The 24,505-nt window shown below is 44.4% G+C and overlaps 1 protein-coding gene across 2 annotated transcripts in view; it reads right to left on the bottom strand.

Moving 5' to 3' along the window:
* st6gal1 (ST6 beta-galactosamide alpha-2,6-sialyltranferase 1) overlaps positions 1 to 24,505 on the bottom strand; it is a 182,730-nt gene that overhangs the window by 65,028 nt on the left and 93,197 nt on the right. For both annotated transcript variants that reach the window (XM_021563263.2, XM_021563264.2), the window contains exon 7: positions 9,406 to 9,507. In XM_021563263.2, coding sequence (XP_021418938.1) covers positions 9,406 to 9,507 — 102 coding nt within the window. The remainder of the gene's footprint in view (positions 1 to 9,405; positions 9,508 to 24,505) is intronic.

A 24,505-nucleotide genomic window follows, 5' to 3' on the forward strand; every position in this document is an offset into this window, starting at 1 on the left:
AAGGCATGTACCACGAAAACATGATACCAATAACCACAGTGGTCAAAATAACTATAAAGTACATCGCCAGCGAAACGACTACCGCTACAATCAACCTGATTACTACGTTCCTGCCCCCAACCCACACAAAATATCAGAGCACCAGGGTAACAAAGGGTTCAATGATGATCAAATCGTAGACCGATGTTCTCTAAAAGCTCTGCTAAGAGAACTACAGAAGCGCCAAAAATTTCACAAATACGAAAAAGATCACCATGACTAGGCGTGGCTTTGCCGGACAACAGGTCCGCCAAAATTAGCACCATTTGCGTAAACAATCAACTTAATCCCGCTCTCAAACGAGACCCCGCTTGATCAAGGAACAGGCCCCCTGGCTTTGACTACAGACTCAGATACAAATGTTGCGACGCACAAGGTCAACCACATCGCAATAGCCAATTCCACTCAAACTCCAAGTCAAATTACACATCACACCATTGCGAACAATCACTCCACTTTGTGGGGAATATGACCACAAAACTCAGACGCCATACCTCAACACATTCCTGGAGGACTGCTTAACCTGTGATGAGCTAATTGATTTGGGTTCAACAATATCGCTCATCTCTCAAATGTTGTTCAATGATCTCAAAAGGGCTTTGAAGCCAGCTAAATGTTGGTTAAAAACGTGACACTAAACTTCAAGGTTTCACTCAGACTACCTCACCTCTCACAATGCTACTCATGCTGAAACTACACTTCCAGAACGTATCACTTGTTCACCCTGTGTATGTTAGCAGCCTCAAAACTGAACATCTGCTACTTTGAGCAGACTTGCTGGATCGTTTCGTCCCACTGATGGATTGGAAAAACAACCAATTGTGGTCACAGGTAACCGTGCCGTCGCCACCGACCACACTGTCTTCTCCTAACGCTGGCTGCAACACAGTCATCCACAAGGAGTATCTGTTGAAAGGACCCCTGGAGAAAAAGAAGTTTCGACACATCTCGGTGCAGAATCTGACTCAAGCAGATATTCACATTCAATCAGCAAACCTGAATGACTATTCTTTTCATGATTTCGAGCCAGCAGTTTCTGTGTGTGAGCAATTTCCCTCCTCCTTGGAGTCATGGGATACTGTCGCCAAGATTAACTTCTCTTGTCCTCCAGACACTTCCGCAAGCACCACGTCCGCCTCAGGAATAAAAGCATCAACGTGCAGAGTGGACTCAACGTGCAGCAGGTGACATGGAGGTGAGTGAGAGAAGGAGCAAATATTGATGGTTAAAACCGAATAATGACATCACGACAGTCTAATCCTGAAGTTAATTTAATCTGTGATATTCCTCTAAGTATGGCTTCTCATGTGCATTTCAGATAACACAATCAAGCAGGGAGAGTGACTTTCAGACAATGACATACAGAGAGAGAGAGCAGACAGTCATGTGAAGATGATCGGCCAAATGTGAATGTCATACCTACTCAAACCCGATCAAATAGGACACTATTTTCAGGAGAAATGGTTTAAAGATTATACTTGGCTCCATTACAGCCCCTCCTTAAAGGGGGTCCTCTGTTTTTATCGTGCTAAATACTTTGTAACACAAAAGTCTAAGTTCACCTTTTGTCAAGACTGGCTTTCAAAATTGGAAGAAGGCACTGGAGAAATTTAGTGCGCATAAAGACAGCCAAATTAGTGTCACAAATGAGCTATGATGACTCGGATTCAGGAGCCAAAGCCTGTTAATTACAACTTTCACATGAGCTTGAAAGACAGCAGCAACAAGCAAAGATAAATCTTATGAAAATTGTTGGGGGTGTGAAGTGCTTGGCGTGGCAAGGTCAGGATTTTCGAGGCATTGATAAGGAGAGTGTGAATTTCAGCCAGCTTCTAAAGTACAAGGCAGAGCTGACCACCTGGCTGAAATGTCACTTTGATTTCACCAGTCCCCAAATGCAAAAAAATAATTGAAGCTGGTGGGCATTACAATCGTCAAATAAATTGTCCGAAATAACATCAATGCCAGTGGTCCAGTTCACACTTGGCATTGATGGCACCCAGGATATATCAGGAGTTGATCAGGAGTCAATATGTTTGAATGCACCCAGGATATATCAGGAGTTGAGCAGGAGTCAATATGTTTCATGGCACCCAGGATATATCAGGAGTTGAGCAGGAGTCAATATGTTTGATGGCACCAATGATATATCAGGAGTTGATCAGGAGTCAATATGTTTGAATGCACCCAGGATATATCAGGAGTTGAGCAGGAGTCAATATGTTTGACGGCAGCAACGATATATCAGGAGTTGTTCAGGAGTCAATATGTTTGAATGCACCCAGGATATATCAGGAGTTGATCAGGAGTCAATATGTTTGCGCTTCGTAGATGCAGATCTACAACCAAACGATGACGGTGCTACAAACATGGCTGGACGATTGCAGGGGGTGCAAGCCATTTTAAGGAAAGCACAACCACTGGCTACATATTATCACTGTGGTCCACATGGTTTCACCTCGTGCAAACCTTTGTCCCACCAGGTGGACTGTTCGCACCCCTGCCATCCGTTCAGGTCTCAGCCAGTATGAGTCAGTGCTGACAGTCCTTGAAGAAATGGCATCATGCAGATCATCTGACACTTCAACTAAGGCTAATGATCTTCATGGAACATTTCTAAAAGGGGACACTGTGCTTGGCCTTGTAATGACTGAAGACCTGATGGGGAATTTGGAGTGCCTGAACACCTCCCTGCAGCTTAGGAAACAGACTGTTTCAGGCATGTTGGAGGCTGTGGACCATGTCAAAACAAGCATGCAGGGCAAGCGGATGGAGGAGCACATTGATGTCTTGTTCGCAAAAACAACTGCTATAGCAATAAAGTTGGACCTACAACTTATTCAGATGCCTCATATCCGCAAATCTACAAAGCGTTACACTGGTCAGGCTGCTGCCCATATCCATCCAGATGCCCAGTCTTTGTACAGAGCCCAATTCTACAACACCTTGGACACAGTGAATACTCAATTCAAAGAGAGGTTTGGTCAAGCTGGATTCCAAAAGCTGCAGCAGCTTGAAAATTCAAGACTACTGCAGGTGCAGCTGGCCATATTTGGGGCTAATTACACATATAAAATGAGCTCAGATGTTGATAGCATTATTGGGGAAATGGTGCCAGAGGTAAGATGGTCTCTTTAGGCAGGTGGAAGCTTTACTAAGGCTTAGGGGTCGTCCCTGCCTCCTCTGTAGAGGCTGAGAGGAGTTTTAGTGCTCCGAGGAGGCTTAAGACATGGCTTAGATCATCAATGAGTCAAACAAGGCCGAATAATGTGGCCATGTGTCATGTGCACAAGGAGAAACTGGACAGACTGGACCATGAAGGAATATACCAGTCTTTTATCAGTGTCAACGATAAACACAAAAAGGCCTTTTGGATCCTTTGCTTGCTATTTTCTATACTTTAAAACCGTCACCCCCAACAGAAGCTAGCCAGCTAACTAGCTATTAGCTAGTTGTCAGTTAGCCACTGCTAGCGGTCATCAGCTAACCTTAGCCCAGTCAACTCCTGACAGTCTGCACAGAGCGATTCAACCCAGAGCACACCGGACTGCTTTTTCTCCACCAAATTTCCACATCTCCGGATTCCTACCTCAAGCTCTGAACCTTTTCACCTGGATCATTGCAGCTAGCTATCTGCTATCCGAGTGGCTACTCCTGGCTAACGTCTCTGTCCCGAAGAAAGCACCAGTTAGCCTGGAGCTAGCCTCGTGCTAGGCCCATCTCCCAGCTAGCTGAAGAGATCCATCAGCCACTCCTTGGGCTACAATACCTATTTTGCCAATTGGCCTGGACCCCTTTTACTGCCAACACGAAGCCCTGCCGATTCATCACGACTGGTCTGCCGATGTAATCCGCCCGAGGGAATTTCCACAGGCTCTTACGTCACGATGTCCCCCTAAGGCTCTTCTGCTAGCCTGCTAGCCCCGGCCAGTTAGCTGTCTGAATCGCCGTGTCTCCAGCTCGCCTAGCTACTCACTGGACACTATGATTACTCGGCTATGCATGCCTCTCCCTAATGTCAATATGCCTTGTCCATTGCTGTTCTGGTTAGTGATTATTGTCTTATTTCAGTGTAGAGCCTCCAGCCCTGATCAATATGACTTAGCTAGCTAGCCCTTTTGTTCCACCTCCCACACATGTGGTGACATCACCTGGTTTAAATAGTGTCTCTAGAGACAAAGCGCCTCTAATCGTCTACTCCTCCTCTGTTCCTCTGGGGATGTAGAGGTTTATCCAGGCCCTGCAGCGTCTAGCTCCACTCCCATTGCCCAGGCGCTCTCATTTTTTGACTTCTGTAACCTCCCTAAGTTTGTTTTATTCACTGCTTTAGCACACTCTGCCAACCCGGATGTCCTAGCCGTGTCTGAATCCTGGCTTAGGAAGGCCACCAAAAATTCAGAAATGTACATCCCTAACTAGAACATATAACATTTTTCGACAAGATAGAACTGCCAAAGGCGGCGGAGTTGCAATCTACTGCAGAGATAGCATGACAGAACTCTGCAGGCTATCCAGGTCTGTGCCCAAACAATTCTAGCTTCTACTTTTTTTAAATCCACCTTTCCAGAAACAAGTCTATCACTGTTGCCGCTTCTTATAGACCACCTTCAGCTGTGCCCTGGACACCATATGTGAATTGATTGCTCCCTATCTATCTTCAGAACTCGTACTGTTAGGTGACCTAAACTGGGACATGCTTAACACTCCGGCTGTCCTAATATCTAAGATAGATGCCCTTAATCTCACACAAATGATCAATGAACCTACCAGGTACAACCCCAAAGCCAAAAAACACGGGCACCCTCATAGATATCATCCTGACCAACCTGCCCTCTAAATACACCTCTGTTGTCTTCAACCAGGATCTCAGTGATCACTGCCTCATTGCTTGCGTCCGTAATGGGTCTGCGGTCAAACGACCACCCCTCATCACTGTCAAACGCTCCCTAAAAACATTCAGCGGGTAGGCCATTCTAATCGACCTGGCCCGGGTATCCTGGAAGAATATTGACCTCATCCCGTCAGTAGAGAATGCCTGGTTATTCTTTAAAAGTGCTTTCCTCACCATCTTAAATAAACATGCCCCATTCAAAAAATCTAGAACCAGGAACAGATATAGAGCCCTTGGTTCACTCCAGACCTGACTGCCCTTGACCAGCACAAAAACATCCTGTGGCGTACTGCATTAGCATCGAATAGCCCCCGCGATATGCAACTTTTCAGGGAAGTTAGGAACCAATATACACAGGCAGTTAGGAAAGCAAAGGCTAGCTTTTTCAAACAGAAATTTGCATCCTGTAACACAAACTCCAAAAAGTTCCAGGACACTGTAAAATCCATGTAGAATAAGAACCCCTCCTCCCAGCTGCCCACTGTACTGAGGCTAGGAAACACTGTCACCACCGATAAATCCTCAATAATTGAGAAATTCAATAAGCATTTTTCTATGGCTGGCCATGCTTTTCACCTGGCTACCCCTACCCCGGTCAAAAGCCCTGCACTCCCCACAGCAACCTGCCCAAGCCTCTCCCATTTCTTCTTCTTCACCCAAATCCAGATAGCTGATGTTCTGAAAGAGCTGCAAAATCTGGACCCTTACTAATAAGCTGGGCTAGACAATCTGGACATTCTTTTTCTAATATTATCTGTCGCAATTGTTGCAACCCCTATTACTAGCCTGTTCAACCTCTCTTTCGTATCGTCTGAGATCCCCAAAGATTGGAAAGCTGCCGCAGTCATCCCCTTCTTCAAAGGGGGAGACACTCTAGACAAACTGTTACAGAACTATATCTATCCTACTCTGCCTTTCTAAGGTCTCTAAAAGCCAAGTTAATTAACAGATCACCAAACATTTTGAATCCCACCATACCTTCTCCGCTCTGGCAGTCTCTATGGGGGTGCCACAGAGTTAAATTCACGGGCCGAATCTTTTCTCTGTATACATCAATGATGTTGCTCTTGCTGCTGTTGATTCTCTGATTCTCTGATCCACGCAGATGACACCATTCTGCCATGCTGCCAAGAATACCCTTGTAAGACTGACTATCCTACCGATCCTTGACTTTGGCAATGTCATTTACAAAATGGCCTCCAACACTCTACTCAGCAAATTGGATGCAGTGTATCACAGTGCCATCCGTTTTGTCACCAAAGCCCCATATACTATCCACCACAGTGACCTGTATGTTCTCGTTGGCTGGCCCTCACTTCATATTCGTTGCCAAACCTACTGGCTCCAGGTCATCTTTAAGTATTTGCTAGGTAAAGCCCACCTTATCTCAGCTCACTGGTAACCATAGCAGCACCCACCCGTAGCACGCGCTCCAGCAGGTATATTTCACTGGTCACCCCCAAAGCCAATTCCTCCTTTGGCCTTCTTCCCTTCCATTTCTCTCCTGCCAATGACTGGAACGAATTGCAAGAATCACTGAAGCTGGAGACTCATATCTCCCTCACTAACTTTAAGCACCAGCTGTCAGAGCAGCTCACAGATCATTGCACCTGTACATAGCCCATCCAACTACCTCATCCCCATTTTGTTATTTATTTTTTTGCTCCTTTGCACCTCAGTATCTTTACTTGCACATTCCACTTCTGCACATCTATCACTGCAGTATTTCATTGCTAAATTGCAATTACTTCACCACTACGGCCTATTTATTGCCTCACCTCCCTAATCTTACCTCATTTGCACACACTGTATATAGACTTTTCTATTGTGTTATTGACTGTACGTTTGTTTATTCCATGTGTAACTCTGTGCTGTTGTTTGTGTCACTGCTTTGCTTCATCTTGGCCAGGTCGCAATTGTAAATGAGAACTTGTTCTCAACTGGCCTACCTGTTTAAATAAAGGTGAAATAAATCAATAAAAATGTCAGAACAAAAGACTCCACCATGCAAGTATCCATTTCAATAGAATGTCACTGCGACAACTGTTGATAGATGATGTTGGTTGGCTACCTGCAGATTCATCCAGGGTAGTAGGGTCATGAGTTGTGATGATGGTTCATTGTTTAGCTAGTTAGCAAGCTAGCTACATGTCTTAACAAGACTCCACTATGCAAGTAACCATTTCGGGTGAGTTTGTAAATTCAGTCTGGCTATCTACTCCGATTTCAGAGCACTCTCATCTGAGTGTTCCGGAGCGCAGAATAACTGATGAATTTCTGAATGCTCAACATCAGTTGAATATGGCCGGTGTAATTAAAGTCGGCCTCTCTCATTTGTGTCTGGAAGTAGCTAGCAAGTTATCTTGGGTGCTTGACTGCTAGTATACATTTTGGTATTATTATTTGTTTAACCTCTCATGGGTAGGGGGCAGTATTTTGACGTCTTGATGAAAAGCGTACCCATAGTAAACTGCCTGTTACTCAGGCCCAGAAGCTCTGATATGCATTTAATGGCTAGATTTGGATAGAAAACACTAAAGTTTCTCAAACTGTTATAATTATGTCTGTGAGTATAACATAAATGATATGGCAGGCGAAACCCCGAGGACAAACCATCCCCCCAAAAAAATAATTTCAGCCTACTATTATTTTCATTGGCCATCACTTTTGTTATAAGGACAAGTCCTCCCAGATTGCAGTTCCAGGCTGGTTTTTGAAAAAATAAGCCAGAAACTGTATTTTTTCTAGGTAGCTTCCAATTTGGCTGTAGTGTTTCCAAGCGCGTGATTGAGAGCGCGTTCTTTGGTATTTTTCTCCGGTAAAGACAATAACCATTGTCCGTCTTACATTTTATAGTTTATTTACGTATTAGGGTACCTAAGGTTTGATTATAAACGTTGTTTGACATGTTTGGAAAAGTTTATTAGTGACGTTTGGATTAATTTTGTATGCATTTTGATGGAGGGAAACTGGGTGGATTGACTGAAGTACGCCAGCTAAACTGAGTGTTTATGGATATAAAGAAGAACATTATCGAACAAAAGGACCATTAACAGGGTAACAGGGACCTTTTTGAGTGCCAACAGAAGAAGATCATCAAAGGTAAGGCATTTTTTATATCGCTATTTCTGACTTTCACCTGCCTGGTTGAAATATGTTTTTCATGTGTTTGTATGCGGGGCGCTGTCCTCAGATAATCACAATCGCAATAAACACAATCGCAAACAAGAGTACATAAAATTAACAAACAGAGGTATTACATATCGAGATGTATTTTCAATTTGTCAAAACATTTTCTGGAACGTATTGCTTTTTTGTTTTTACACTGACTGATCATTTCAAAATAATATTTCAATTCTATCTTAAAGAATGTGAAGAGGGGTTTGTTCTCTGCCCACATCATTTTATGAATAAATCTGCCATGAAAAATAAACAAATTAACAATGAAAGTTACATCAGGGTCCATATAAATACACATTTGTTATCGATTGTGTATAAATACACATACACATTGTTTGAATCTGTGTATAATAAAGAACTTTACAGGGGTGCTTGATTGCTGTTGTTAGTACAGAACACTCGGATCAACCCTTAAAGAGTTGTGTGTGGCTAAAGCTTCAGAGGGTGTGAATGATGCTGAATGGGTGTAGTTAAAGAAGGGCTCTCCAGTAGTAGTACCAAAACATTCAAAGGCCATTTTCTCAAAAGTGAGTTTACAAGTTTATCAACTTTCAAAGAAAAATGACTTTCCCATTGTTTCTCAAATGCAGTGTATGTTATACTATTTTGTAGCTCTGAGTCTCTACTTTATCAAAGTAAATAACAACACCATTTCAAATTTTGCTACATAAGACTGATTTGAGCCGGTCGGTCACTAATTATAAACCAAGCATTTCTGTTAAGTGAGTCCGCCAGATCAGAGGCAGTAGAGATGACCAGGGATGTAAGTGAATTGGACAATTTTCCTGTCCTGCTAAGCATTCAAAATGTAACGAGAACTTTTGGGTGTCAGAGTAAATGTATGCAGTTAAAGGTACATTATTTTCTTTAGGAATGTAGTGTAGTAAAAATGTTCTAAAATATAAATAGTAAAGTACAAATACCCCTAAAAACTACTTAACTAGTGCTTTAAATAATTTTTTACTTAAGTACTTTACACCACTGAGAGATGACGCTATGATCGAAAGGCCGACATCGGTGGATGCGGTGGATTGAGTCGTTGCAAAACATATTTTTGTTGCTTAAACAGACGGATTTTGACGGGGATGTTTTTATTAAGCTAATTAGATTTCCTCGGGGGCATGGACATCAACTCTAGGGGGTTAATGATCTTTACTGGTCTTGATTGTTCTTGACTAGTCTTGACTGGTCTTTACACTCAATCTTTACTGGTTTTGAAAAGTTTTCATTGGTCTTGAGTAGTATTTACTGGCCTCTAATGATCTCTACTGGTATTTACTCTCCCCAAGTCATACCTGGCTGAGGTCAGCAGAAAAGGGGGAAGGGTCCCAGGCCACCAGAACACCTGTGCTGTACAGAGAGCTGGACAGGAAGCGGTGGTCGTCTGATGCCATCACCTGCAGGACAGGTAACAACACAACGTTGTATCACCTATTACAGGTAAGAACGCAGCTTTATACAACATATATAGGTAACAGCACAGGTTTATGCTTTATATAAATTTACATTTGAGTCATTTAGCAGAAACTCTAATCCAGGGCGACTTACCTTGCATTTGGAAAGTATTCAGACCCCTGACTTTTTCCACATTTTTGTTAAGTTACAGCCTTTTTCTAAAATTGATTAAATAAAAAAATGTCCTCAATCTACTCAATACCCCATAATGACAAAGCAAAAACTTTTTTAAATATTTGCAATTTTTATTTTGTACTTTTTTTAAATACCTGACTTACATAGAGTTGAAGTAGGAAGTTTACATACACTTAGGTTGGAGTCATTAAAACTAATTTTTCAACCACTCCACAAATTTCTTGTCAAACTATAGTTTTGGCAAGTCGGCTAGGACATCTAGTTTGTGTATGACACAAGTAATTTTCCCAACAATTTTGTACAGACAGACCTTTTCACTTATTCACTGTATCACAATTCCAGTGGGTCAGAAGTTTACATACACTAAGTTGACTGTGCCTTTAAGCAGCTTGGAAAATTCCAGAAAATTATGTCACGGCTTTAGGAGCTTCTGATAGGCTAATGTACATACTTTTACTCAATTGGGGGTCTGTGGATGTATTTCAAGGCCTACCTTCAAACTCAGTGCCTCTTTGCTTGACATCATGGGAAAATCAAAATAAAAAAACTGTAGACCTCCACAAGTCTGGTTCATCCTTGGGTGCAATTTACAAACGCCTGAAGGTACCACATTCATCTGTACAAACAATAGTACGAAAGTATAAACACCATAGGACCATGCAGCCGTCATACCGCTCAGGAAAGATACACGTTCTGTCTCCTAAAGATAAATGTACTTTGGCGCAAAAAGTGAAAATCAATCTCAGAACAACAGCAAAGGACCTTGTGAAGATGCTGGAGGAAACAGAAACAAAAGTATCTATATCCACAGTAAAACAAGTCCTATATCGACATAACCTGAAAGGCAGCTCAGCAAGGAAGAAGCCCCTGATCAAAAACTGCCATAAAAAAAGCCAGACTACGGTTTGCCACTGCACATGGGGACAAAGATCGTACTTTTTGCAGAAATGTCCTCTGGTCTGATAAAACAAAAATAGAACTGTTTGGCCATAATTACCATCGTTATGTTTGGAGGACAAAGGGGGGGGGGGGGGGGGCTTGCAAGCCGAAGAACACCATCCCAACCATGAAGCACGGGGGTGGCAGCATCATGTTAAGGGGGTGCTTTGCTGCAGGAGGGACTGGTGCTCTTCACAAAATAGATGGCATAATGAGGAGGGAAAATTATGTAGATATATTGAAGCAACATCTCAAAACATGAGTCAGGAAGTTAATAAAGCTTGGTTGAAAATGGGTCTTCCAAATGGACAATGACCCCAAGCATATTTCAAAAGTTGTGGCAAAATGGCATAAGGACAACAAAGTCAAGGTATTGGAGTGGCCACAAACCTTGACCTCAATCCTATTGAAAATGTGTGGACAGAACTGAAAAGGCATGTGAGAGCAAGGAGGAATAGGCCAGCAAGTTGTGGGAAGCTTGTGGAAGGCTACCCAACACGTTTGACCCAAGTTAAACGATTTAAAGGCAATGCTACCAAATACTAATTGACTAATTGAGAACTTCTGATCCACTGGGAATGTGAATAAATAAATAAAAGCTGAAATAAATCATTCCCTCTACTATTATTCTGGCATTTCACATTCTTAAAATAAAGTGGTGATCCTAACTGACCTAAGACAGGGAATTTTTACTAGGATTAAATATCTGGAATTGTGTAGAACTGAGTTTAAATGTATTTGGCTAAGGTGTATGTAAACTCAACAATAACTATTCAGACTCTTTGTTATGAGACTCAAAATTAAGCTCAGGTGCATCCTGTTGCCATTTACCTGTGGTAAATTCAATGTATTGGACATGATTTGGAAAGGCACACACACCTTTCTATATAAGGTCCCACAGTTGACAGTGCATGTCAGAGCAAAAACCAAGCCATAAGGTAGAAGGAATTGTCCATGGTGCTCCGAGACAGGATTGTATCGAGGCACAGATCTGGGGAAGGGTACCAAAACATTTCTGCAGTAGTGAAGGTCCCCAAGAACACAGTGGCCTCCATCATTCTTTAATGGAAGAAGTTTTGAACCATCAAGACTCTTCCTAGTGCTTTTCACCCTGCCAAACTGAGCAATCAGGGGAGAAGGACCTTGGTCAGGGAGGTGACCAAGAACCTGTTGGTCACTCTGACAGAGCTCTAGAGTTCCTCTGTGGAGATGAGAGAAACTTCCAGAAGGACAACCATCTCTGCAGCACTCCACTAATCAGGTCTCTATGGTAGAGTGTCCAAATGGAAGCCACTATGGTGAAAGAATCAGAATTAGTTGGGTAACATAGATAATTAAGATGTCTTATCTGCATAATATGTTTATGTGATATACTTGTTATTAGAATGGATCCTTTCGAACTCTGGTGTTGGCAGTTGCACTTCTTCAGTCACCTGGGGCCCAGAGAGGGGAGAGGTCAGGTTTGTCTTTCACATGTCCCTGGTGATATGCAGAATATCATAAAGGGAAGAGGACAGGGGGGAACATTGTCTTCATATGTGAATGTGTCTTTACCTATACCCATGTCTTTACCCATGTGAAGGGATGGCACAATTCATGGAGAACCTATTACTTGTCCCCACAATGTCTGTCCAGTCACTCCCTCCTTTGGCATTGGGGGGGATGTGTGTGGTAGTGTCTGAACCATTGTATGTCATCTCTGATGTTGCACTTATCCTGGGATAGTGTTTGACCTAGAGGCTCACTCCCCTCGGTGAGCTTGTTGAGGAGTGTGGTCAAGAAGGGGTTTTACTTGAGATGGGAGTATCTGGAGTTGACAATTGATTTATGCCATTGGATGAGTTGGTATTTTTGTGCCATGAAGTGCCAGGAATGAGATCGGAACCTCGTCTTAGGGGCCAAACTGAACAATAATTTATAGCGAATGCTATCTGGCTACGGGATACTCCTTTCTCATTTAAAAAGTCTCACCTTGTGACACGTTCTAAACATCTGTGGGTTGTTATGTACACTAAGGGGTGGATCTTTGCTATAAAAGATCTTAGTAGCCTTTGTGTGGTGGCTCTCAATGGATCATCTGAGGTTGATTCGTCAACCAGCCACCGCTATTGCAAAGCTCTCACTAATAAAGATTCAGTTTAAGTATAACGCTGACTTGTGTGATTAATTTCTCTCCTCATTTGATAATCCAGAAATTAACCACCACACCCCTCGTCAGTAAAAGACACATGACAGCCCACTTGGAGTTTGCCAAAATGCACCTAAAGACTCTCCGACAATGAGAAACAAGATTCTCTGGTCTGATAAAACCAAGATTGAACTCTTTAGCCTGAATGCCAAGCCTCACCTCTGGAGGAAACCTGGCACCATCCCTACGGTGAAACATGGTGGTGGCGTTTTTCAGCAGCAGGGACTGAGTGACTAGTCAGGTTGACGGAAAGATGAACGGAGCAAAGTACAGAGAGATCCTTGATGAAAACCTGCTCCAGAGCACTCAGGACCTCTGATTGGGGCGAAGGTTCACCTTCCAACAGGACAACCCTAAGCACACAGCCAAGACAAAACAGGAATGGCTTCAGGACAAGTCTCTGAACATCTCTGGAGAGCATCTCTGGAGAGACCTGAAAATAGCTGTGCAGCAACGCTCCCCATCCAACCTGACAGAGCTTGAGAGGTTCTGCAGAGAAGAATGGGAGAAACTCCCCAAATACAGGTGTGCCAAGCTTGTAGGGTCATACCCAAGAAGACTCAAGGCTGTAATTGCTGCCAAAGGTGTTTCAACAAAGTACTGAGTGAAGGGTCTTAATACTTATGTAAATGTTGCATCATTTTTTTAAAATAAATTTGCAAACATTGTGTATTGTGTTTAGATTGATGATTGGGAAAAAACGATTTAATCCATTTTAGAATAAGGCTGTAACATAACAACATTTGGAAAAGGTCAAGGGGTGTGAATACTTTCCAAATACACTGTAGGTATCACCTATACAGGTAAGGACAGAGCTTTATTTAATCAATATACATGTTGGTAACACAAATTCACAGTACCAGTCAAAAGTTTGGACAGACCAACTCATTCCAGAGTCTTTCTTTATTTTTTTTTACTATTTTCTACATTGTAGAATAATAGTGAAGACTGAGGATATCAAAACTATGAAATAACACAATTGGAATCATGTAGCAACCAAAAAAAGTGTTAAACAAATCCAAATATATTTTATATTTGAGATTCTTCAAAGTAGCCACCCCTTGCCTTGATGACAGCTTTGCACACTCTTGGCATTCTCTCAACCAGCTTCATGAGGTAGTCACCTGGAATGCATTTCAATTAACAGGTGTGCTTGTTAAAAGTTAATTTGTGGAATGTCTTTCCTTCTTAGTGCGTTCGAGCCAATCAGTTGTGTTGTGACAAGGTAGGGGTGGTATAAAGAAGATAGCCCTATTTGGTAAAATACCAAGTCCATATTATGGTAAGAACAGCTAAAATTAGCAAAGAGAAACGACAGTCCATCATTACTTTAAGACATGAAGGTCAGTCAATCTGGAAAATGTTGAACTTTTAAAGTTTCTTCAAGTGCAGTGGCAAAAACCATCAAGCGCTATGATGAAACTGGCTCTCATGAGGACCATCACAGGAAAGGAAGACCCAGAGTTACCTCTGCTGCAGAGGATAAGTTCATTGAAGAAATTGCAGCCCAAATAAATGCTTCACAGAGTTCAAGTAACAGACACATCTCAAAATCAACTGTTCAGAGGAGACTGTGTGAAGCAGGCCTTCACGGTCGAATTACTGCAAAGAAACCACTACTTAAGGACACCAATAAGAAGAACAGACTTGCTTGGGCTAAGAACCACGAGCAATGGACATTAGACTGGTGGAAATCTGTCTTTTGGTTTGATGAGTCCAAATTTGAGATTTTTGGTTCCAACCGCTGTGTAAGGAGGAGGTGTGATGGTGCTTTGCTGGTGACACTGTCTGTGATTTATTCAGAATTAAAGGCACACTTAACCAGCATTGTGCAGCGATACGCCATCCCATTTGGTTTGCTCTTAGTGGGACTATCATTTGTTTTTCAACAGGACAATGACCCAAAACACACCTCTAGACTGTCTCTTTGCTATTTGACCACAAATGAGAGTGATGGAGTGCTGTATTAGATGACCTGGCCTCCACAATCACCCGACCTCAACCCAATTGAGATGGTTTGGGATGAGTTGGACTGCAGAGTGAAGGAAAAGCAGCCAACAAGTGCTCAGCATATGTGGGAACTCCTTCAAGACTGTTGGAAAAGCATTCCTCATGAAGCTGGTTGAGAGAATGCCAAGAGTGTGCAAAGCTCTCATCAAGGCAAAGGGTGGCTACTTTGAAGAATCTAAAATATATTTGGATTTGTTTAACACTTTTTTGGTTACTACATAATTCCATATCTGTTATTTCATTGTTTTTATTTCTTCACTATTATTTTACAGAAAATAGTACAAATAAAGAAAACCCCTTGAATGCGTAGGTGTGTCCAAACTTTTGACTGGTATTGTATTTTACCTATACAGATCAGAATACAAATAAATACACTGGTATTATCACGTGCAGAACATGTATTCGTAGACCTGTGCCTTCTGAAACGAGTGCGCATATGAAGTGGCTATGTTGACTTGAAACAGGCCCTATATGCTAGATTCAGAATTATTTAGCAACTTTAGTTGTGAATGATACAAACCTTAGAATGTTTTAGAAATCCAAACATGTCAGCTGCATGATGCGACTATAGGCTACTGATGATTTGAGAATGTCCAAGAAGAGCTTGCGCTCTGTTCCTTGCCTCAGGCTGCACACGCAGTTCTCGCCTCAAGTGGTCATATTTTCACCCATCAGACTATTCTCAATTGAGCCATGAGATAGACAATAGAGCCCTGAGTACCAGACAGTTAGGACCTGGTGGATGGACAATAGAGTCCTGAGTACCAGACCATTCGAATCTGGTGGAGGGACAATAGAGCCCTGAGTACCAGACCATTAGGACCTGATGGTCACCCAAACTTGCTTTTGACCAATGAATGTCCATAGTGCATATGAGGAGATTACCGTGACTCAACGGTCACGTGGAATTTTACTGCAGACATGACTGCTCTTGTGGCGGTAATATAGTCAACGCAACAGCCCTAGGTATGACATATTTCACAAGGTATGTAATTATGATAAGTGATAACATAAAAACATACATAGGCCTATGACATTTGAACTTTGTGTTAATCTACACTCAACAAAAATCTAAAATGCACCTGCAACAATTTCAAATATTTTACTGAGTTAGTTCATAAGGAAATCAGTCAATTGAAATAATGGAGGGCATGCAGATATGCATCTGTTCAAAAAAAAGTATGGGCTGGTGTCACGGCTGGCTGAAGGACTGGACCAAGGTGCAGCATGGTAAGCGTACATTCTCTCTTTATTGAAAATGACGCCGACAAAACAAAGACCAAAATCAAACCGTGAAGCTTTGGGCTATGTGCCCTGAACAAAGACAAAGTTAACTTCCCACAAAACAGGTGGGGGAAAAGGGTACCTAAGTATGGTTCTCAATCAGAGACAACGATAGAGAGCTGTCCCTGATCGAGAACCATACCAGGCCAAGACATAGAAATACAAAACATTGAAAAAAGGACATAGAATGCCCACCCTAGTCATACCCTGGCATAACCAAAATATAGAATAAAAAGCCTCTCTATGGCCAGGGCGTGACACTGGTCAGTATCTGGTGTGACCACCAGTTTCCTCATGCATGTGACACGTCTCCTTTGTATAGAGTTGACCAGACTGTTGATTGTGGCATATTGTCCCACTCCTCTTCAATGGCTGTGTGAAGTTGCTTGATATTGGTGGGAACTGGAACACGCTGTCGTACACGTCGACCCAGAGAATCCCAAACATGATCAATATGTGGCATTCTGGTGAGCATGCAGGCCATGGAGGAACTGGGACATTTTCAGCTTCCAGGAATTGTGTTCCTTGCGACATGGGGTCGTGCATCATCATGCTGAAACATGAGAGGAGGGCGTCGGATGAATGGCACGATAATGGGCCTCAGGATCTCGTCACGGTATCTCTGTGCATTAAAATTGCCATTGATAAAATGCAATTGTGTTTGTTGTCCGTAGCTTATGCTTGCCCATTCCATAACCGCACCTCCACCATGGGGCACTCTGTTGACATAAATTACATCAGCAAACCGTTTGCCCACACGATGCCATACACGCTGTCCGCCATCTGCCCAGTACAAAATGCACCCCCTCCCCAACTTTACAAATATTTTTACATGACCCTCCTCTTGTACTGTAAAATACATTGAACACCCTCCAACCTCATAGAATTAACTCAAAATAATGGTTATGATCACAATAACTGTAGCGACCCTGTGTTTATACACATAGATATCTATGTGCCATGCATGTCTACGGGCCAGAAGGTTAATGGTTTGCTGACCACCATGGACTAGAATCTCACTGCCTGTTTCATTACTTCACTATCAGAGCCGGTTGCAGACAATGATCAGCTAGGGAGAAATCTGATTTTCAACCATTTGATGCCAAATTTATAATTACATAACATATTGCCATTTTTCCCCCACCAATAGGTTTCTGTGCCACCACACAACCAATAAACAAAAAACATACAGACTTCGGGCACTTCAGTATCATGGTTTGCGTTTTCAACACCAGAATGAATAGACGATGTCAATCTTGACTAACAAAAAACACACCCCTTCCTACCTTGTAGGCTTACCCAGTATCGAAGGCATGGCTTGACAATCTCTGAATGTCATTAAACGTTTTGGTGTTTTCTCCATTCATCAAATTGCTGGGATTTATTGCTTGATTTTATTTGTCAGTAAAAAAACAACAGCATACACAATTTTAAAAGTGAACGAGATTGCACAATAAAGTCAGGGACTTATTTCCATTGTGGTTCTTACAGTTGCTGCAGCATATGGTACAGTAATATAAGGACTGAATGCACATCTAATTTACACATTTCCATCTGGCTTTCTGGGGTCACCTTTTATTTTATTGTAAAGATTATGATTGTTTAAATTTCAGCTGCATTTTTAAATCAGCATATCACCTGAATATCGTTGCTTTAAATCAGTGTGAGCACTCTAAAATATTCTCTCTCTACATCAATTACATTCTAATTGAATCTGAGAGAGAGAGACAGACATTGAGTGAACAAAACATTGAACACCTGCTCTTTCCATGACAGACTGACCAAGCAAAAGCTATGTGTCATGTACTGTCATGTTGTGTCTTGTCTCTGTCCTTTCCCTTCACCCTGTCTCCCTCTGCTGGTCGTTGTTAGGTTACCTTTTCTCCCCCTCTTTCCCCCAGCTGTGCCTTGTCTCCTCCTAACCACCTCGTCACCCCTTTTCCCACCTGTTCCCTTTTTCCCTCTGATTAGGTCCCTATATCTCTCTCTGTTTCTGCTCCTGTCCTTGTCGGATTCTTGTTTGTTGTGTTTCATGCCTGAACCAGACTGTCGTCATGTTTGCTGTAACCTTGTCTTGTCCTGTCGGAATCTGCCGGTCCGTCTGAGCCTACTTATGTTTGGTAATTAAAGAAGCTCTGTTTAAGTTAATTCGCTTTTGGGTCCTCATTCACGCACCGTAACAGAAGAATCCGACCAAGAATGGACCCAGCGACTTCGGATCCTCTCCACTCAGCCGTCGGGATCCAGGGAGCGATGCTAGGCAGACACGATCAGGAATTGTCTGCTGCTCGACATGCCGTTGAGACCCTGGCCACCCAAGTCTCCAACCTCACAGAACAGGTTCACCATCTCCGCCTCGATCCACCGGCCACTTCCAGGGCTTTCGAATCTCCGGAGCCCAGAACCAATAACCCGCCGTGTTACTCTGGGGAGCCCACTGAATGCCGCTCGTTCCTCACCCAGTGTGATATTGTGTTTTCTCTCCAGCCCTACACTTTCTCCAGGAGCACTGCTCGTGTCGCCTACGTCATATCTCTCCTTATTGGACGGGCTCGTGAGTGGGGCACGGCAATCTGGGAGGCAAGGGCTGAGTGTACTAACCAGTATCAGGACTTTAAGGAGGAGATGATACGGGTTTTTGATCGATCTGTTTTTGGGGAGGAGGCTTCCAGGGCCCTGTCTTCCCTATGTCAAGGTAATCGATCCATAACAGACTACTCTATTGAGTTTCGCACTCTTGCTGCCTCCAGTGGCTGGAACGAGCCGGCTTTGCTCGCTCGTTTTCTGGAGGGTCTCCGCGCAGAGGTAAAGGATGAGATTCTCTCCCGGGAGGTTCCTTCCAGCGTGGATTCCTTGATTGAACTCGCTATTCGCATTGAGCGACGGGTTGATCTTCGTCACCGAGCTCGTGGAAAGGAGCTCGCGTTCTCCGTTGCCCCCCTCTCCGCATCACTACCATCTTCCTCTGCCGGCTCGGGTGCTGAGCCCATGCAGCTGGGAGGTATCCGCATCTCGACTAAGGAGAGGGAACGGAGAATCACCAACCGCCTCTGTCTCTAAAGCGGTTCCGCTGGTCATTTTGTCACTTCATGTCCAGTAAAAGGCCAGAGCTCATCAGTAAGCGGAGGGCTACTGGTGAGCGCTACTACTCCTGTCTCTCCTTCAAGATCCTGCACTACCTTGTCGGTCCATCTACGCTGGACCGGTTCGTCAGCTTCCTGCAGTGCCTTAATAGACTCTGGGGCGGAGGGCTGTTTTATGGACGAGACCTGGGCTCGGGAACATGACATTCCTCTCAGACAGTTAAAGGAGCCCACGGCCTTGTTCGCCCTGGATGGTAGTCCTCTCCCCAGGATTCAGCGTGAGACGCTACCTTTAACCCTCACTGTTTCTGGTAATCATAGTGAAACCATTTCTTTTTTAATTTTTCGTTCACCTTTTACACCTGTTGTTTTGGGCCATCCCTGGCTAGTTTGTCATAATCCTTCCATTAATTGGTCTAGTAATTCTATCCTCTCCTGGAACGTCTCTTGTCATGTGAAATGTTTAATGTCTGCTATCCCTCCTGTTTCCTCTGTCTCTTCTTCACAGGAGGAGCCTGGTGATTTGACAGGGGTGCCGGAGGAATATCACGATCTGCGCACGGTGTTCAGTCGGTCCAGGGCCACCTCTCTTCCTTCACACCGGTCGTATGATTGTAGTATTGATCTCCTTCCGGGAACCACCCCCCCCCGGGGTAGACTATACTCTCTGTCGGCTCCCGAACGTAAGGCTCTCGAAGATTATTTGTCTGTAGCTCTTGACGCCGGTACCATAGTCCCCTCCTCCTCTCCCGCCGGAGCGGGGTTTTTTTTTGTCAAGAAGAAGGACGGGTCTCTGCGCCCCTGCATAGATTATCGAGGGCTGAATGACATAACAGTGAAGAATCGTTATCCGCTTCCTCTTATGTCTTCAGCCTTCGAGATCCTGCAGGGAGCCAGGTTTTTCACTAAGTTGGACCTTCGTAACGCTTACCATCTCGTGCGCATCAGGGAGGGGGACGAGTGGAAGACGGCGTTTAACACTCCATTAGGGCACTTTGAATACCGGGTTCTTCCTTTCGGCCTCGCTAACGCTCCAGCTGTCTTTCAGGCATTAGTCAATGATGTCCTGAGAGACATGCTGAACATCTTTGTTTTCGTTTACCTTGACGATATCCTGATTTTTTCACCGTCACTCCAGATTCATGTTCAGCACGTTCGACGTGTCCTCCAGCGCCTTTTAGAGAATTGTCTTTTTGTGAAGGCTGAGAAGTGCACTTTTCATGCCTCCTCCGTCACATTTCTCGGTTCTGTTATTTCCGCTGAAGGCATTAAGATGGATCCCGCTAAGGTCCAAGCTGTCATTGATTGGCCCGTCCCTAAGTCACGCGTCGAGCTGCAGCGCTTTCTCGGCTTCGCGAACTTCTATCGTCGTTTCATCCGTAATTTCGGTCAGGTGGCAGCTCCTCTCACAGCCCTTACTTCTGTCAAGATGTGCTTTAAGTGGTCCGTTTCCGCCCAGGGAGCTTTTGATCTCCTCAAGAATCGTTTTACATCCGCTCCTATCCTTGTTACACCTGACGTCTCTAGACAGTTCGTTGTCGAGGTTGACGCGTCAGAGGTGGGCGTGGGAGCCATTCTTTCTCAGCGCTCCCTCTCTGACGACAAGGTCCACCCATGCGCGTATTTTTCTCATCGCCTGTCGCCGTCGGAACGTAACTATGATGTGGGTAACCGCGAACTGCTCGCCATCCGGTTAGCCCTAGGCGAATGGCGACAGTGGTTGGAGGGGGCGACCGTTCCTTTTGTCGTTTGGACTGACCATAGGAACCTTGAGTACATCCGTTCTGCCAAACGACTTAATGCGCGTCAGGCGCGTTGGGCGCTGTTTTTCGCTCGTTTCGAGTTTGTGATTTCTTATCGTCCGGGCTCTAAGAACACCAAGCCTGATGCTTTGTCTCGTCTCTTCAGTTCTTCAGTAGCCTCCACTGACCCCGAGGGGATTCTCCCTGAGGGGCGTGTTGTCGGGTTGACTGTCTGGGGAATTGAGAGGCAGGTAAAGCAAGCGCTCACTCACACTCCGTCGCCGCGCGCTTGTCCTAGGAACCTTCTTTTCGTTCCCGTTCCTACTCGTCTGGCCGTTCTTCAGTGGGCTCACTCTGCCAAGTTAGCCGGCCACCCTGGCGTTCGGGGTACGCTTGCTTCCATTCGCCAGCGTTTTTGGTGGCCCACCCGGGAGCATGACACGCGTCGTTTCGTGGCTGCTTGTTCGGTCTGCGCGCAGACTAAGTCCGGTAACTCTCCTCCTGCCGGCCGTCTCAGGCCGCTTCCTATTCCCTCTCGACCGTGGTCTCACATCGCCTTAGATTTTGTCACCGGACTGCCTTCGTCAGCGGGGAAGACTGTTATTCTTACGGTTGTCGATAGGTTCTCTAAGGCGGCTCATTTCATTCCCCTTGCTAAGCTTCCTTCTGCTAAAGAGACGGCACAAATCATCATCGAGAATGTTTTCAGAATTCATGGCCTTCCGTCAGACGTCGTTTCGGACAGAGGTCCGCAATTCACGTCTCAATTTTGGAGGGAGTTTTGCCGTTTGATTGGGGCTTCCGTCAGTCTCTCTTCCGGCTTTCACCCCCAGTCTAACGGTCAAGCAGAACGGGCCAATCAGACTATTGGTCGCATTTTACGCAGTCTTTCTTTTCGCAACCCTGCGTCTTGGTCAGAACAGCTCCCCTGGGCAGAATACGCCCACAACTCGCTTCCTTCGTCTGCGACCGGGCTATCTCCTTTTCAGAGTAGCCTCGGGTACCAGCCTCCGCTGTTCTCATCTCAGTTCGCCGAGTCCAGCGTCCCCTCCGCTCAGGCTTTTGTCCAACGTTGCGAGCGCACCTGGAAGAGGGTCAGGTCTGCACTTTGCCGTTATAGGACGCAGACTGTGAGGGCTGCTAATAAGCGTAGAACTAAGAGTCCTAGATATTGTCGCGGTCAGAGAGTTTGGCTCTCCACTCAGAACCTTCCCCTTAAGACGGCTTCTCGCAAGTTGACCCCGCGGTTCATTGGTCCGTTCCGTATTTCTCGGGTCATTAATCCTGTCGCAGTTCGACTTCTTCTTCCGCGATACCTTCGTCGCGTCCACCCGGTCTTCCATGTCTCCTGCATCAAGCCCGTCCTTCGCGCCCCCGCTCGTCTCCCCCCCCCCCCCATCCTTGTCGAGGGCGCACCCATCTACAGGGTCCGTAGAATTTTGGACATGCGTCCTCGGGGCCGTGGTCACCAGTACCTCGTAGATTGGGAGGGGTACGGTCCTGAGGAGAGGAGTTGGGTTCCCTCTCGGGACGTGCTGGACCGTGCGCTGATCGAGGATTTCCTCCGTTGCCGCCAGGTTTCCTCCTCGAGTGCGCCAGGAGGCGCTCGGTGAGTGGGGGGGTACTGTCATGTACTGTCATGTTGTGTCTTGTCTCTGTCCTTTCCCTTCACCCTGTCTCCCTCTGCTGGTCGTTGTTAGGTTACCTTTTCTCCCCCTCTTTCCCCCAGCTGTGCCTTGTCTCCTCCTAACCACCTCGTCACCCCTTTTCCCACCTGTTCCCTTTTTCCCTCTGATTAGGTCCCTATATCTCTCTCTGTTTCTGCTCCTGTCCTTGTCGGATTCTTGTTTGTTGTGTTTCATGCCTGAACCAGACTGTCGTCATGTTTGCTGTAACCTTGTCTTGTCCTGTCGGAATCTGCCGGTCCGTCTGAGCCTACTTATGTTTGGTAATTAAAGAAGCTCTGTTTAAGTTAATTCGCTTTTGGGTCCTCATTCACGCACCGTAACACTATGACCCGTTATTGATGTCACTTGTTAAATCCACTTAAAATCAGCGTAGATGAAGGGGAGGAGACAGGTTAAAGTAGGAGTTTTAAGCCTTGAGACAATTGAAACATTTTCTTTTTTTACATTTATTTCACATTTATTTAACCAGATAGGCCAGTTGAGAACAAGTTCTCATTTACAACTGCAACCTGGCCAAGATAAAGCAAAGAAATGCGACAAAAACAACAACACATGGGACACATGGGATAAACAAAAGTACAAATGTAGTAAGATTAGGGAGGTAAGGCAATAAATAGGGCATAATGGCGAAATAATTACAATTTAGCATTAACACTGGCAATGATAGATGTGCAGATGATGATGTGCAAGTAGAGATACAGGAGTGCAAAAGAGCAAAACTAATAACAATATGGGGATGAGGTATTTGGGCGGACTATTTACAGATGGGCTGTGTACAGGTGCTGTGATCGGTAAGCTGCTCTGACAGCTGATGCTTAAAGTTAGTGAGGGAGATTTAAGACTCGTTCCAGTCATAGGCAGCAGAGAACTGGAAGGAAGGGCGCTCAAAGGAGGTGATGGCTTTGGGGATGACCAGTGAAATATACCTGCTGGAGCGTGTGCTACGGGTGGGTGTTCCAAGGATGACTAGTGAGCTCAGATAAGGCGGGGCTTTACCAAGCAAAGACTTATAGATGACCTGGAGCCAGTGGTTTTGGCAACGAATATGAAGAAAGGGCGAGCCAACGAGAGCATATAGGTTGCAGTGGTGTGTAGTATAAGGGGCTTTGGTGACAAAACGGATGACACTGTGATAGACTACGTCAAGAGTGTTGGAGGTTATTTTGTAGATGACATTGCCGAAGTCAAGGATCGATAGGATAGTCAGTTTTACAAGGGTATGTTTGGCAGCATGAGTGAAGGAGGCTTTGTTGCGAAATAGGAAGCCGATTCTAGATTTTATTTTGGATTGGAGATGTTTAATATGAGTCTGGAAGGAGAGTTTACAGTTTAAGCAGACACCTAAGTATTTGTAGTTGACCACATATTCTAAATCAGAACCGTCCAGAGTAGTGATGCTAGTCAGGCGGGCAGGCAGGTGCAGGCAGCGATCGGTTGAAGAGCATGCATTTAGATTTACTTGCATTTAAGAGCAGTTAGAGGCCACGGAAGAAGTGTTGTATGGCATTGAAGCTTGTTTGTCCAAAGAAGGGTCAGATGTATACAAAATGGTTTGTCTGCGTAGAGGTGGTTCAGAGAATCACCAGCAGCAAGAGCGACATCATTGATACAGTTGAAGTCGGAAGTTTACATACACCTTAGCCAAATACATTTAATTAAACTAAGTTTTTCCCAATTCCTGACATTTAATCCTTGTAAAAAGTCCCTGTCTTAGTTCAGTTAGGATCACCACTTTGTTTTAAGAATGTGAAATGTCAGAATAATAGTAGAGAATTATATATTTCAGCTTTTATTTCTTTCATCACATTCCCAGTGGGTTAGAAGTTTATATACATTCAATTAGTAATTGGTAGCATTGCCTTAAACAATTT

The sequence above is a fragment of the Oncorhynchus mykiss genome, chromosome 15 (assembly GCF_013265735.2).
Source record: "Oncorhynchus mykiss isolate Arlee chromosome 15, USDA_OmykA_1.1, whole genome shotgun sequence".
Taxonomy (NCBI): domain Eukaryota; kingdom Metazoa; phylum Chordata; class Actinopteri; order Salmoniformes; family Salmonidae; genus Oncorhynchus; species Oncorhynchus mykiss.